Consider the following 16,533-nt stretch of genomic DNA (forward strand, 5'->3'; position numbering starts at 1 on the left):
ACAAATATGATAAGATCTGCATATAAAGGTGACTTTATAAAAATATGGTTAACAAGATATTCAAATATTTTTTAAAAATATATTTTTCATCAAAACAAGAAAAATCAAATTGTCTAGCCTAAAAAAGCAAGTATTGGCAAAATTAAAAAAATATTTAAGGAAGATCTAGTACATGTCATAATGGATATTTACTTTATCTTCGTGGTTTTGTAACTCAGAGGAAAGGCTTTCGCATTTAAATCATAAGTTACCAACACAATCTGGTTTTCATTTTTGTTTTTACCTAGCTAACTACACTTTCCATTTGTACTGCTTAAATTTTAATATGAAATTAGGAAAATCTATTACTCTTTGAATGACTTACATTGGATAATTACTTAAATGGTAAACACTGAATAAAATTTTCAAGATCTGCTAAAGAATCATGAAGGGTGCTATTGATTTCTTGACTTCTGAGAAATTTTTTAAGGGTTTCTAAAGCAGTGAGTGCCTCATTTTTTGATGGTAAAGGTAGTTCGGTTTCTGGAGATTCATCTTCATCTTCTTCATCAGAAGTGTAGCAGTGAGTTTCACTTATTTTACCCTCTTTGGTCCATATTGCCTCACTATCTGATGCTGTTTCACATGTCACCAAATCTTCATCCAGAGATGCATATTCTTCCAGAGATAAATCTTCAGGAAACTCTACTCCTGCAGCTAGAGCATGAGTAACTAAATCTAGGACATTTTCAGTCTCCGTCTTTGTCTTTCCACTTTTTCCATGTTGTGATTTGAACCCTGCCTTTTCATAGCTCTCGACAATAGTCTTTGGGGTTACAGTCCTCCAACACAGATGCAACATATCAACTGCATCTAGCAGAGTGAAAGCAAATTCTTTGCTGCTTTCAACGGAGTCTAAAAATTTCTTGATGAGACAGAATCGGTATTTGACCTTAAGGCTTTTGATAACACCTTGTTTCATAGCTACAAATTTGGAAGATAAAGATGAAGGGAAAAAGACTAGTTGAGTAGACTTTAGAATCTTTATTTCTGGATGTGCTGGTAAAGGATCAAGAAAAACCACAACTCGTCGTTTCTGGGCTTGAAATTTTTCATCAAGTTTTTGCATCCATAGCTCAAAGATTTCTGAAGTCATCCACGCCATTCTGTTTGCTTTGTAATCTACAGGCAGTGACTTTACATTTTTAAAACAATGTGGGTTTTTATTTTTCCCAATAATAAGCAAAGGAAGCTTTTCTGAACCATCCATATTTGCCCCAACCACTAGAGTTATTCTTTCTTTGCTTAGTTTTCCAATTGAACATGCTTCCCCCTTAAATGCAAAAGTATTAGTAGGTAACATTCGATAGAGCAACCCTGTCTCTTTTATGTTAAATATATCCTTGGGGTGATAATCATTTAAATAATATAGAAGCACATTTTGAGTCCAGGCAGTCGCAGCATCTACTGATGCTGTTGTACCTTCTATCGGCTGAGATCTGAATACCAAACCATACCTTGATTTAAAGCGGTCCAGCCAACCATTACTGCACTTAAAATCACTATGTCCCAGTTTCTGAGCAAAATCATTAGCTTTGAGACGCAACATTGGACCATTAACTGGTACATTTAGACACTGGGCAATTCGATACCACCTCATTAATGCCTCCTCCAGATCTGTGTAAAAAGCAGTTCTGAGTCTTTTTCTTTTGGGATCAAATCTTAAAGATACAAAGGCTTCTAGAACTTTATCTTTATTCTTCATAATTGAAGATAGTGAATTTTTCTTTATTCCATACTTGGCTGCAATCTCTGCTTTTTTCTTCCCACTTTCTACTGCATTTATGATGTCAATCTTTTCTTCAATAGACAAACTTTTCTTTTTCCTTGTTATAAGGTGAGGTAAGGGACCCACTGAAGCTTCTGCCATCTCATCCAAGGTTTCTGAAGAGATTTCTTCTTTTTCTTCCTTTTATATGCTTCCTGAAATATCTTCCAGTGTGACACAAACTGATGCAGTCTGTCTCATCTCAAATGCAAAAACTTGGCAAACACCTAAAGTATCCAAATAGTCATATAGATACTCCAAGAGATTAATATCAAAATATCCACTTTAAGTTTACTAAAAGAAAAATTATAACCAGGCTAGCACACTTATGAGGGAAAAGGTCTTCTCTGGGCAATCAGTAGCTCAATTTATAGTTTCAAAGTAAGTTCCATAAGTCAAACAAAAATAGAAATCTCATCATGTCAGACATGTCTGAGCCTGCTGATATATTTCTGGAGCATCAGTCCTTTAAAAACATTTTAATTTATTCACAATCACTCCCCATTTCTTCTAAACTGGTCTCCTTAAAACAGTTCAGAAATAAGAGGGAAAGCATTTTGTAAACAAAATTATTGTTGTGAAAAAATGCTTGAGTTAATTTTCCTTGTCTCTCCAAGGTTGGGAAAGGAGAATAATCCCTCTGAGACCGGTGTGTCACGGTGTATCTTCCTCAGCCTCTTGCAACTATAAGAAAGAAGAAGCAATGTTAGAAGACAATATAACATCCCTTATCCCAATTAATTATAGTTTAAAAAAATTTCAGAGACTTTCTGAAAATAAAACCTTTTAGAAGAAAGGTTAACTTCTTACAAGTTTTCTCTTTGAAAGTCCTCCGGATCAGTCACAAGTTAAGTTTTCACAGTCTGTCTAAATAAGCACTTTATATATGCAACAGAAATAAACCAAATTTAATCTGTTTCCAAAATGTACCCTAACAAAAATAAAAGAACTAAAAATGACACTGGCTAGCTTCTTCCTGGCTATCTTTTGCATGTAGTCCTGAACTGCGCGTCCTTTGCCTATTCTAAAAGAAGAATGAGAACAAAGCTAGACAGTTGTCATAATCTCCTTCTTTTGGCGTGGGGGGCATGCTCAGGCCTGTGATGCTATTGATGTAAGGAGCTCCCAGTGAGGAAACTCTGTCTACCAATACATATATGCTGCTTATAGTGCTGAGAGTTGCTTACGGTCTTCAAGCGGTTAGATGTCTTGTGCAAGGTCACCCAGCTGGTATGTGTCAGAGGTGGGACTTGAACCCAGGTAGATTGAACTCTGAAGCCAGCCTTCTCTATATAGCCAAATTGTCTGTTTCCTATTTTTGGAAGCAGTGACTACTTCACAGGACTCTGGTAGGAAATACTTCCTTTAAAAATTCAAATATTACTCTAAATATACATAATAACTATTACCTTTTTCTATTAAACCAACACATCATTAAAACCATCTAAATTCATTCAACTGATATATTGCTTGGCAGATAGGGAGAATCAAAGATACATTAACATATAGCCACTGCCCTCAAAGTATTCATTTTCCATAGAAGAGATTAAACAGAGACCTATATAACTAAAAGACAATTCAATGTAACGATGGCCAAATCAGTGCAGGGCACTTAAAGTAAGTGCTTAAAAATACAAAGACAAAAATAAAGCTGGTGAATGGCCTTGAGGAGTTTATATTCTATTAAGAACAAAAAGGAGTGTTTCATTAATTGTACAAAAGTCTAAGGGTGTTCTGAGAAGAGATCACTTTCTCTACTTCTGTAATCACAGAGCTGTTCCTAGCATAATTGTTTGAGTTGGTTCTGGAACAATGGGTAAGATTCTGATAGGCAGATATATGAACGAAGTATTTCAGCATGAGTAAAGATGTGTAGGAAAGAAAATGAAACATGTTCTAGGAATAAACATGTTCTAGGAGAGATAAAACTGGCTAGATGATATGGCTCACCTCCTCCTCCTTGCTTCCCTGGTTTCTTGCAAGTCTCAGATAAAAAGCCACCTTCTGCAAAAAAGTTTTCCTGCCCCACCTTAATCCTAGTGCTTTCCTTTTTCAGAACATCTCCAAATTATGCTGTATATACCTTGTTTGCATATAGTTGTTTGCATGCTGCTTTTCCCATTAGACTATGAGCTCCTCGACAGTATGGATTATATGTTTGAGCCTTTGGTCTGAGAGAGATGGTCAAATGACCATTCTTTTATTAATAACCTGCTGGTCTTATTAACAAAATGATTAAATTACCCAAAAACTATAAATCTTTTTCAATATCAAACTGTAGAAGATGGGATTTTAGTTGGGACTTATAGGAAATGAGGGAAACCAGGAGGCAAAGAGGTGAGAGCATTCCAGGCACAAGGGACAACCAGAGAAAATGCCTAGAGTTGAGTGGTGGACTGGAGTTGGTAAAAAGGCAAGTATCACTGGATGGAAAAGTATAGGGGATCAACCTTGAGGGGCAGGAGCAAGATGGTAGATTAGAAGTAGCAACTTGGCTGAACTCTCCCCTCTAAACAACTTTAAAGCAATGCCTCAAATCAAATTTTGGAGTGGCAGAGCCCAAAAAAAGTCATGGTGAGACATTTTTCTGGCCTCACAAAACTTTGGAGGTCAACAGGAGAGGTCTGTAATACCCAGGTCAGCAGAGCACTAGCAGCAGCCTCAACAGTGGCTACAGTAGCAGCTTTCAGAGCTCTCAGCCCAGAGAGAGTAAAGGGTTCGGATAATTGGTCAGAAAGAGATTTCAGGGGACCCTTTGTTGGCACTGGGTACAGCTCGTGCTGATTGGCAACTATATTGTCCATATACAATTCTCAGTTATAGTTCAATGGTAAAAAAGAGGTCATGTGGTCAGTCACAACGGGGCAAGGGCCCTGGTCTCAGTTCCAAGACAAAGAGAAGAGCTAGCACTTGCTAGCTGGGTAAAGATGAGAGTGCAGACCAGTAGAGTAGTGATCTGTCCAGGATCACACCAACTTGGAAACACCAAAAATTTGCAGCAGAGCCCAAAAATTAGTGAAATTTGAGCTCTGCTGCAAATTTTTGGTGTTTCCAAGGTGAATTTCACTCTTTAAAGAACTCCTTAAAAAAGCAGAGTTAGCCAAATGGGAAAAGAGGTAAAAATCTCTTTGGAGAAAAAATTCCTTAAAAATTAGAACAGGCAAGTGGAAGTTAAAGACTCCATGAGATGTCAAGAAACAGTAAAACAAAGTTAAAAAAAAATTTAAAGGAGAGGAAAATGTGAAGTATCTCATCATAAAACAACTGACCTAGAAAATAGATTAAAGAAAAATAATTTAAGAATTACTGGACTACCTAAAACACAGAGCTTAGACATTATATTTCAAGAAATTATCAAGGAAAACTCCCCAATATCTTAGATATAAAGGGTGAAATAGAAATTAAAAGAATCTACTGACCACTTCCTGAAAGAGATCCCAAAATGCAAACTCCCAAGAATATGACAGCCAAATTCCAGAGCTCCCAAGTCAAGGAAAATATTTCAAGCACTCAGAAAGAAATAATTCAAATATCATGGCACCACAGTCAGAATCACACAAGATTTAGTGGCTTCCATGTTAAAGGGGGAAAAGGCTTGGAATATAATATTCCAGAAGGCAAAGGAGCCAGGATTACAAACAAAAATAACTGGCCCAACAAAACTGAGTACAGTCATTTTTCAGCATTTGCAGGGTTTAGAGGTGCAGAACTCCCATGAAAAACAGAATTTAATAATTCTGATCATATTTATTTAACAGAAAAAAACAAGTAAAATAGCACATTGTACCCACAATAAAAGTTGCAGTTTTTACATGAGCAAGATTAGTATTATAAAGTAATATCAAAAAATTTTTAGAGCAGATTTCTCTGATAAAGGCTTCATTTCTCAAATATATATTGAGTATATATTTGAGTCAATTTTATAAAAATAAGAGCCATTCCCCAAATGATAAATGGTCAAAAGATATAAATAAGCAGTGTTCGGAAGAAGAAATAAAACTTTCTATAGTCATATGAAAAAATGTTCTCAATCACTATTGATTAGGGAAATGAAAATTAAAACAATTCTGAGCTACCAGTTCACACGTATTGGAAATGAGAAAGGACTGGTTTAATAACTGATTTCATTTCCAGATATCTCTCTTTTCCCCTCCCTTATCCAGGTAGTCTTCTCTTATAACAAAGATTTTAAAATCAGCAGTAAGGTGGCTAAATCAAATGAAACATTGACTATGTCTGACACTATATACATCAGACTACACTCATCTCTTCAAAGAAAAGAGGGAAGTACATTTTCTCATCTCTCTCTTCCGGAGCTGACATTGTCATTATAGCTACACTAGAATTTCATTTCATTTCTTGTCTTTTCCATTTGCATTAGGGTAATCGTGTATTTTGTTTTCCTGTTTCTGTTAACTTTAGCCTACACTGGTTTACTGAAGTCTCCTTGAGTTTTTCTGATTTTTTTCAAATATTACTATGGCACAATAATATTAATGACTGGTTGGTGAAGCAGTAAATTGGTCCAACCATTCTGGAGAACAATTTGGAATTATGCTCAAAGGGCTATAAAACTATGTACACCCTCTAATCCATCAATATCTCTACTACATCTGTATCCCAAACAGAGTTTTAAAAAGAAAAAGGACCTATATGTACAGAAATATTTATAGCATCACTTTTTGTAGTGGCAAAGAATTGGAAATTGAGGGGATGCCCATTAATTGGGGAATGGCTGGAAGAGTTATGGTATATGATTGTGATGGAATATTATTGTGCTCTAAGAAATGATGAGCAGGAGGGTTTCAGAAAACCTAGAAAGACTTACATGAATTGATGCAAAGTGAAGTGAACAGAAGAACACTGTACACAGTAACAGTAATATAGTATGATGATTAATTGTGAATGACTTGGCTATTCTTAGCAATACAATGATCCACGATAATTCTGAAGGATTTATGATGAAAAATGCTATCCATCTCTAGAGAAAGAATGGATGGAGTCTGAATGCAGATGGATGAAAACTTTTTAACTTTCTTCATTTTTCTTATGGGTTTTTTCCTTTGGTTTGTTTTCTTTCACAACATGACTAATATGGAAATACGTTTTGCATGACTACACATGTATAGCTTATATCAAGTTGCTTGCCTTCTCAATGAGGGTGGAGGGGAGGAAAGAAGGGAGAGAATTTGAAATTCAAAATTTTTAAAAATTGAATGTTAAAAATAGTTTTTACATGTAATTGGAAAAAAAATTTAAAAACATCTTTAAAAGAAAGAACATTAGATTTAGAGCTTGAGAACCTGATTTCAAATCACACATTTTTCACTTACAAATTGTAAGATCTTAGACAACCTGTTTCCTCTATGGACTTCAACTTCCTCGTGGAAAAAAGACAGGATTACAAATATATCAAAATATTCACAGCAACACTTTTTGTAGTAAAAAATAACTAGAAGTAAAGTGAGTGCTCAAGTTTCAGTACACAATTGCAATAAAATATTATTGTACCATAGTAATATTTGAGAAATTCAGAGAAACCCAAGGAGACTTCAATGAACCAGTGTAGACCAAAGTTAACAGAAACAGGAAAATGAAATACACAATAATTATCCTAATGCAAATGGAAAGAACAATAAATGAAATGAAATTCTCATGTAACTATAATGACAACGCTTTTGATTTTGCCATATTACTGCTGATTTTAAAATCTTTGTTACAAGAGAAGACTACCTGGATAAAGGAGGGGAACAGAGGGATATTTGGAAATGAATATGATATACAAGTATCAATACTTTTTTTTTTTTAATGAGGGGATTAGATGAGGATTTCCAAGGTCCTTTCTAGTTTTTAATATGTAATCCTATGACTTGTGTGATCTTCAGCAGCTCACCATTCCTCTCCATGTCTTAGTTTCCTAAACTATCAAATGAGGGGTTGGACTAGATGATCCAAAAGCATTTCAGTTTTAAATCCTAGAATAGTATTATCTGAAGGGATAGGAATTTCAGGGCATATGGCATGAGAGGACAGCATTATAATGGGAGGCTAATGGAGGAAGGAAAAGCCTAGTGGCAGCCTTTAAACCATACTAGGTCACCTAGCCCTAACCATAGATACACCCTGAGCACACAGCATAAACTTGTTCAAGTTCTTCGGGCACAAATAACAGCTACACTAGCCAGCAGGGAGAGCTGCCCTTTCTACCAAGATGAGAAATTTTCCATTCAACCCAAACTAATCTTGCCCTGGTCATAAAAGAACCAATCTCTATTAACCAAAAAAGAAACAAGAGCCAAATCTCTTGAATAAGGAAAAACTAACAGTTCCCTCCAAGAAGGAAGAGGAGCCTCCCAAGTTTCCTTTTTCTTTCCTGGTTAATTTCCAGTTGTCAGAAATAAGCACCTTCACTTCTACTTCTTCCTGCCTCACTCTAATACATGTACACATATCAGTTCTTATCTCCCAAATGAGAGACAGAAGACAGCATTTTGCCCATTATTGATGGTTAGTCATTTCTATGAGTCAATAAAAAAGGAGATAACTTCTTGGCAAAAGACAAATGAATGATTTCTAAATTAAGATAGCAATCTGTATTTATTTCTACACCAGTAGCCAACGCACCCTCTTCAGGGGTAGTAAAACTCAATATATCTCCATACCTGAAACTAACACATCTCTAATGCCAAAGCACAAAAGTCAGCCTTCTTCCCTGGAGAAGAGTTAGGAGCCAACATTATCTTACCCGTTATACCCACATTCTCCGTTCTCCCATATCCAGCAACTTTCTCAAACTTCAACTGCATCAAACATCCCTCAAGGACCCTCTTTTCCCTCCATTAAGCAACCATAATTGGTTTCCCTTACTACAGTACCAATCTTCTCCTCATGAAGCAACCAGGATTCTCCATTGTCAAAGGGAAAGCCAGAAACCCTTCCATTCAGAACTACGCCATTCATTTACCAGTAGCTGTTAACTCTTTGCTATTTATCCACTTCAACATTATTAGAGGTGGACAGGACCTTAAAGATGATCTATTATACTCTCTTTACTTTGTGGATGAGGAAACTGAGACCAAAATAGGTGAACTTTAGTACAGCGAATAAAGCATAGAACTTGGATTCAGGAAGATCTGAATTCAAATCCTACCTAAGTCACTCACTGACTGTGTGAACCTGGGCAAGTCAATAACTGCTCTGTGTCTCAGAGTTGTAGTAAAGATCAAATGAGTAAACCTTAAATTCCTAAAAATATAAACCACATAAGTGCTTGCTACTAGAGATTGTCCACAGTCAAACTGGTACTAAGTGGAAGACTTGATCCCCAGTCCAGTACGATTAGGATTTAGCACCTATTCAAACATACACAACCCCAAATAATAGCAACATTTTCTAATATTTTTCATAAATAGACTTTGTATTTCACTGATCCCGCAGAGTTAAATAATAGTTGCTTTTATTAGCCTGAAATTTGCACATTTAGCCAGCTTTGTTGTTGTTTTTCAGTTCTGACTTCATGGGGTTTTCTTGGCAAAGATACCAGAATGGTTTGCTGTTTTCTTCTCAGTTCTTTTTCCAGATGAGGAAACTGAGGCAGAGTTAAGGGACTTGCCCAGCGTCACACAGCTAGTAAGTGTCTGAGATCAGATTTGAACTCAGGAAGAGGAGTTTTTCTGACTTCAGGCAAGGCACTCTATCCATTGTACCACCTAGCTGCTGTTATATAACCAGCAGCTAACATCTAATTGATGGGAAAAAAGAACATATGACTGAGAGGGCTTTCACTCTCAGAAGGGGAAAATAAAGGTACTGACCAAACAAGAACAGTTATTCTATTATTTATGGCCATGCTTAAGATGATAACATCTAAAAAAATAAAGATACACATTTTAAAATACTCCTTGATAATTCTAATGAATTTAAATAATTTAAATATTTAATTTAAATTTTTACAACTGCTTTTCCTTTGTATACATCTTACCTACTACTTAAGAAAAGAGATCTCTTCTTCTATTACCAAGACAGAGATTTGTTTTCTGTAAGTGTTCTTGTGACAGTATTTTGTTTTCCTTTATTTTTTTCTATCAAAAAGGAGGAGAATGGCAGGGAAAAAAGTGCTTGACAATTAGAAATCAAAATTAAATTTAAAACAAGAATAGAGTCCATGTTCTTCTACACTTGTTCCTCTTCCAAATTTCTCAGGTTTTTTGGTCCTCCAAATCTTTGTCCCTGAAACTAATACAAAAAGTTTAAAATCCATTACTGTGCTGCCAGCAGAAAGACTAATCCCTTGTGTCCAAACTTTGATGCTGCTTATGCACAGGGTACTACTAGGGTTGAGGGGGATTTTGGGGGGAGAGGGTAGGGAAACCATTTACTGAATAAGTGCTCCTCTAATGCAAGTAGCATCCCTTGGCCTTTTTGGTACCATGGGGTCCAAAACTGTCCAGTCTGCAGTAAAAGACATTGAAGTAGAACTGTATTAACTGTTTGTTAAAGGGGTTGAACCCCTGTCAGTGGGTGGGACCGCAGATCTTCCTCATGATCTGAAACACCCCCTCCCTCTAGGGCCTTAGTTTTATAATGATACAGAAGAGTCACAGTAGAATACAGTCTCATTGGTTGAAAGACCTTGATCTTGACCCTCCAAGAGGATCTACATAAAATACAGAATCCTATTGGCTGACATATGTATATCTTGACCTTCCAACTGGGCCCACAGGATTAAACAAGCAGACCTGTGGGCTAAGCTGACATCCACATAGGCTAACAGGCCACAGGCGGGCAAAGAGGGTCACTAGTTGCCCAAGAACTGATGACCATCTCACTTTGTTGGACCATAGACAGATGTTGTAGGCAGCTCCAGCAAAGTCCAGCATTGGTCAAATGTTCATAGGCCTATTGGCCATATGTCCACAGGCCTGTTTCCCCAACAACAGGTCAATAAGGGTGGAGGCACAATCAAAAACAGCTGGGAGAACTTTTCATATCATTAGGTCATTACCTACTGTATAGGTAATGCATTTTTGCTTACGGTTAATATAACTTTGCTTCTTAATGGGAAGATCTTCCCTACCCATTAAGGGGAGTTTGATTAGGGAAGATTTGTAGGAAGGCCCACACCTTTTGTTAATGAGGTTCTCAAGGTTTGTAATGTTCTCTGGCTCTAAAAAAGTACTCTGAGGTGAGGTTTTACTTTGGGGCTTACTGATTGGAAGTGTCTGTTTGGCCAGATGAGACTCTGGGCAGCTGCTAAGGAGCCCCTTACCACTCATCACTTTGAAAATCCACGTTAATGCTTCTCTCTCTGGTATTTATGTACGTATGGTCAGACAGTTATCTGTCTGTTGATTTGCTTATGTCAGGCAGCTGGAAACACTGTCTGTTGATCTTGATTTCTCTGTATTTTCTCTGAAGTTCAGGGTGGACTTAGTAAATGATATATGTGCTTGATCAAAGTGATTGTTGATCCCTCAAGATGCTTTCCTTTTAGAAAAGCAGATCAGAGAACCTGTGAGAGCAGGCCCTCCTGTGTGTGTCAGGTTCCTTGCTTTTGCACTTACACATCAGGAAGAAAGAATGGAGGTCCTCTAGTTAGCTTCCTATGATTAAGCAAGTAAACTTCATAAAAAGCAAGTGAATTTATAATCTTATAGTTTAAAGTTTGGGGCCCATTATTTAAAAAAGTATCTATCTTAACTAATTATTCTTAAATAAAACGTATAAAATATGTGTTTATACATGTAATTTCTATACTACTATTAGTTAACTAGACAGAATAATAAATGTATATTGATAGACAAGTATAATCACTAGCCCTATGTAATCACACTAAACTAAACTAATACTGATCGGAATACAATAAGGTTTCAACAAATCATTCCTCATAGTACTAAGTAGTCAGCAAAAATCAGACCAAAATTTAGCATCAAAAACACGTTTTTGTTTGTGGCAGCTGGTGGTATAGTGGATAAAATGCTAGACTTTCAGTCAGGAAGTCCTGATTTCAAATTCTGCCTCAGTCACTGACTATCTGTGTGATCCTAGCATGTCACAGCTTCTCAGAGCCTCAGATTCCTCATTTGTAAAAAGAAGGTAATAATAGCACCTATTTCATGGGGTTGTTGTGAAGCTCAAATGAGATAGCATCTATAAAGTGCTTCACAAATCTTAAAGCACTATTTATTGTCGTTCAAATTGTGTCTAACTCTACACAACCCCAGGGGTTTTCTTGGCAGAGATACTGGAGTGGCTTATCATTTCCTTTTCCATTTTATAGATAAAGAACTGAGGCAAATAGGGGTTAAGTGACTTGCCCAGGGTCACACAGCTAGGAAGTGGCTGAAGCCAGATCTTTTTGACTGTGCACACAATGCTCTATCCACTGCACTGCCTAACTTCATCTAAAGCACTACACAAATGCTATTATTACTATGAAAAACATTTCCCAATAAATACTCAAAATGGATTAGTGCTTTAATATTTATTTATTTAAATACGAATTTATTTAAATATTTAATATTTATTTAAATATGAAGTTTTCTGTAAACCAATAAATGAAACCACAATAGGCAACTGCCCTGGAAACTTTTTTCCCTCCAAGTCCTATTAAAACATAAAGTTGCTATATATAATATATCCAAAGTGTTTATGGCGACTTCAATTATTTGACTACTTTCCTGCTCTATTAAGGGGATTTTGTATTAACTGTACTAATCTTCCATGGTAAGGGAGTTGTAGATTAGAAGTGATAAAAATTAGAAGACATCAGGAGTGATTTTATACTGGAGAAAAATCTGAAGAAAACATCTAAACACGGCATCTATTGTTCATTCTTCAGAAATCAATAGTAATTAGTAGTAGAAAGGCAGAGACAGAGGACTGCATTCAAGCAGAAACAGGAATACAATTCCCCCAGCGCTCATCCTGTCTCCTTCCGGGCCACTAAATAAAAAAGGCAGGTTACCTGAGCCCCAGAAATCAGGGTGAGCAAACTGTGTCCAACTTCAAGAAAGGAAGGAAGAGATAGCATTTCTTATAACCTGAGTAAATGGCCAATACTGTCCCAAAGGAAAACAAACGAGGTCTAAAAAAAGAAGAAAAAACCCTCACAGGTTACAGCTCCTTGGCACAAAGATTAGGGAAGCAGTTCATCCTTTTTGTTTCTTCTCCAGCTCCCTCAAAACACTAATGCCAATGGACTGGACAGAATGGAATTCTTTTTCGTTGTTGGGCAGGCAGCTTGGACCCCACCTCCTGGCAAAAGATAAAATTACTTTAAGTAGGAACAGAGCTAAGATCAGGCCCATCGGTTTGTCCAATATTATTCCCTAAGACTGAAAGAAAAGTAACTGCTGCAGTTACTATCCCAAAGGGACCGGTAAATTGTAGCAGCAAGAACTTGCAGAGGATTTCACTATTTTCCATCAGCAGATGAAAAGCAGTCACCCTTATTTTCCCCAAGTCTACTAACATTCTAATTTCCCCTGGGATAGTAGCAATGGAGGCAGTTATTTCTATGCATATCCTTATGGAGAATAGTGCTAGGTAGTAGGATTAAGTTCACAAATCACCCAGAACATCAAGTTGCACAAGGGTGATTAATAAGTCCGGAAAAGCAATCACCAGCAGCAGTTCTACCTAGCAGCAGTTATCATTAATACATGGTGGAAAGTCAATATTAGTAGTCCATTAGATGTAAGGCTATCAGCCCGAATAACTGGCTAAGTAAGTCCTCCTGCATGTACAAAGTACTCAGGCACCCATCTTTAACAGTAAAATCCACGTCCTAAACAACCTAAGTAAAATTAACTATTCCCATCCCCATTCCTCCAGACTTGAGAAACAAGAAGTAGTATACCCTAAACTACCAAACAAACTCAGTCATTAGCTAACCATTGCTCATTCTAGCCCCCTTTCTCCCACTGAACACATATGCCTTTTAAGTGGCACTTTGTCTCTTTCACTAGGCCATTAGTTTACCATTTTTGATCCTTGAGTAACAAATAGTTTCAGTTCCAAATCTTCTCTGATTCTATATCCTCTCAACAGCAAGCATCCTTAGATGGGGATACCCTTTGCTACAAGAGACAAAAATCTTTGTGTCTTCTAACCAAAATCTAACAGAATATTTCCAGCAGTAGAATTCACTGAAAGATACGTTGCTGCTGCCAGGTAGGTAAAGGCTGTCCTGCATTTATGTGACATCAGGTTTCTACTCAAAAACAGAACCACCTGAAGTACTACTCACACAAACAAGAGTTTGGGGTTACTGCTCTAGGGGAAGCCTACAGTAATGCAGAAAAGGGTTATTAGATCCAGGAGACTCTAAACACACTTTTGGTCATCTAGAATTCTTCACAGAATGTGAGAGAATTTAACAATCGCACTAGGATATGGCTTGACTATGGAAATTTACAGGTAGACTTTTAGCAGCTACCCTTTATGAGAGATGAAAGGAGTGATGATGAGAGAGAATTTAAGAGTCCTTTCCCTAGAAGGATGATGGACCCAATGCAAGGGGGACTGGAGTGGAACAAATCACACTATACGCACTCACCCTAGCCTCCCTATATTTTTATAAAAGTAAAATCAGCTTAAAATAGACATCAAGAGCATCCCTGAAAAGGAAAGTCATAAAACTAAAACATGCAAGCAGGAAGAACCTCGAACCCTACCGACTAGGAGAGTTGCGCTTGCCTATTATCTGTTTTTTGTAAGGCCTGGAATTTCTCTTGCTATACCCCAGCCACAGCTTTGAGAGAAGAGATACAACAGATATTCTGGTAGGCACAGAACCCTATAGTTATAGCTGGAAGAGACCTTAGAGGTCATAGAATCCAATCTCCTCATTTTGCAGATGAAGAAACTTAGGCTGGGAGAACCTGTGACTGGCAGAGCTGGGGATCTGAGCCCCAAATTTCTGGCCCTGACTCCAAATCCTGGGCTCATTCCACTGCCCAAAGTGATCTAGAATGAAGAGATCAGTAAAGTAGAAAGGGGAATGAAAGGGAAAGAGTGTGGCTGGGACAGAGAGCCTAGGTAGCTCTCCAGCTGTGAATGCGTGAAGGACTTGAGGTAACAGCTGTCATTCGCAGAAGGCCAGCCCAGAAGACACATCTCCACACATCTTCCACGCTTGGGCCTAGCCCAGGGCCCAGGTCTGACGGCATGTCTCCAGGAGACACATCTCCACACGTCTTCCACGCTTGGGCCTAGCCCAAGGCCCAGGTCTGACGGCATGTCTCCAGGAGACACATCTCCACACGTCTTCCACGCTTGGGCCTAGCCCAGGGCCCAGGTCTGACGGCATGTCTCCAGGAGACACATCTCCACACGTCTTCCACGCTTGGGCCTAGCCCAGGGCCCAGGTCTGACGGCATGTCTCCAGGAGACACATCTCCACACGTCTTCCACGCTTGGGCCTAGCCCAGGGCCCAGGTCTGACGGCATGTCTCCAGGAGACACATCTCCACACGTCTTCCACGCTTGGGCCTAGCCCAGGGCCCAGGTCTGACGGCATGTCTCCAGGAGACACATCTCCACACATCTTCCACGCTTGGGCCTAGCCCAAGGCCCAGGTCTGACGGCATGTCTCCAGGAGACACATCTCCACACGTCTTCCACGCTTGGGCCTAGCCCAGGGCCCAGGTCTGACGGCATGTCTCCAGGAGACACATCTCCACACGTCTTCCACGCTTGGGCCTAGCCCAAGGCCCAGGTCTGACGGCATGTCTCCAGGAGACACATCTCCACACGTCTTCCACGCTTGGGCCTAGCCCAAGGCCCAGGTCTGACGGCATGTCTCCAGAAGCTCTGGCGGGTCCTTCTTGCCTCCTAGGACCACAGAGGCCTGCTTGGCCAGGCTTCCGGCATGCCGTTGTCCTGCAGCCCACTCTCTGGTGGGTCAGACCAGACCTCTGCCTAGGTGGCCCCCACCATTATTCGCAGGGTCCACGCCCAGCTCCTGGCCCCCCCACCACAGTGTCCTTGTATAGACTTTGTACTTCCTTGGTAACTGTCCACACTTCCCCACCTCCGTGGAACACCGCGGGCAAAGCTGTCTGTCCTTCCATCTGAGCCTCCTGAGGGGATGAGGACACTCGGGGGGTGAGTTCACCTGCCCAAGGTGACCCAGGCTGCAAGCAACAGAGCAGGATGAGGCGGGGAGATAGATGCTGTGATTATCCCCCCTTTACAGATGGGGAAATCCGAGGCAGGATTACAACTCCAGATTCAGGAAAGGAGATGGAAGGTTAGTGTAGATTAGTACACAGAAAGTGCTTCATAAATGTTCCTCCGGGGTCAGAGGGCATGGGTTCAAAGTTCGACTGGATATAGACAAGCTGGGTCACCATGCTCAAGGCGCCGAAGCTTCGGGAGGAGGGGTCCCGGGCGGGGGAGGGGTGGCCTCCTTTCCGCCCCACCCCCCGCCCAGCAGCTCTCGGCCCAGCCCAGGCTCCGGCTCTGCTGCGAGGTCTCCCTCCCATCCAGCGGGCGGGCGGGAGGAGAGCCAGCGCCCCGCCCGAGCAACAGCCAGCGAGTCCCCGGATGTGGTTGCTAAGGCCGCCGCGGTCGCTCCGCAGGGGCGGGAGGGGGAGGAAGGAGGAGTGGGCGGGGCCTCCGTTGCCGGGAGACTTGGGGGATGGAAGGAAAGGCGGAGAAGTGGGCGGAGCCTCCAGCGGGGATGGGGGAGAACGGGCAGGGGGGGAGGAGAGGGAGGCCTG

The 16,533-nt window shown here is 39.7% G+C and overlaps 1 protein-coding gene across 1 annotated transcript; it reads right to left on the bottom strand.

Annotated features, from left to right (window-relative positions):
- Positions 1 to 282: 282 nt before the first annotated feature.
- TIGD4 (tigger transposable element derived 4) lies at positions 283 to 2,001 on the bottom strand. Its single transcript, XM_072621268.1, has one exon. The coding sequence runs from the start codon at positions 1,907 to 1,909 to the stop codon at positions 374 to 376; it is 1,536 nt and encodes a 511-aa protein (XP_072477369.1). The 5' UTR covers positions 1,910 to 2,001; the 3' UTR covers positions 283 to 373.
- Positions 2,002 to 16,533: the final 14,532 nt, after the last annotated feature.

Source organism: Notamacropus eugenii, chromosome 6 (genome assembly GCF_028372415.1).
Source record: "Notamacropus eugenii isolate mMacEug1 chromosome 6, mMacEug1.pri_v2, whole genome shotgun sequence".
Classification (NCBI taxonomy): Eukaryota; Metazoa; Chordata; class Mammalia; order Diprotodontia; family Macropodidae; genus Notamacropus; species Notamacropus eugenii.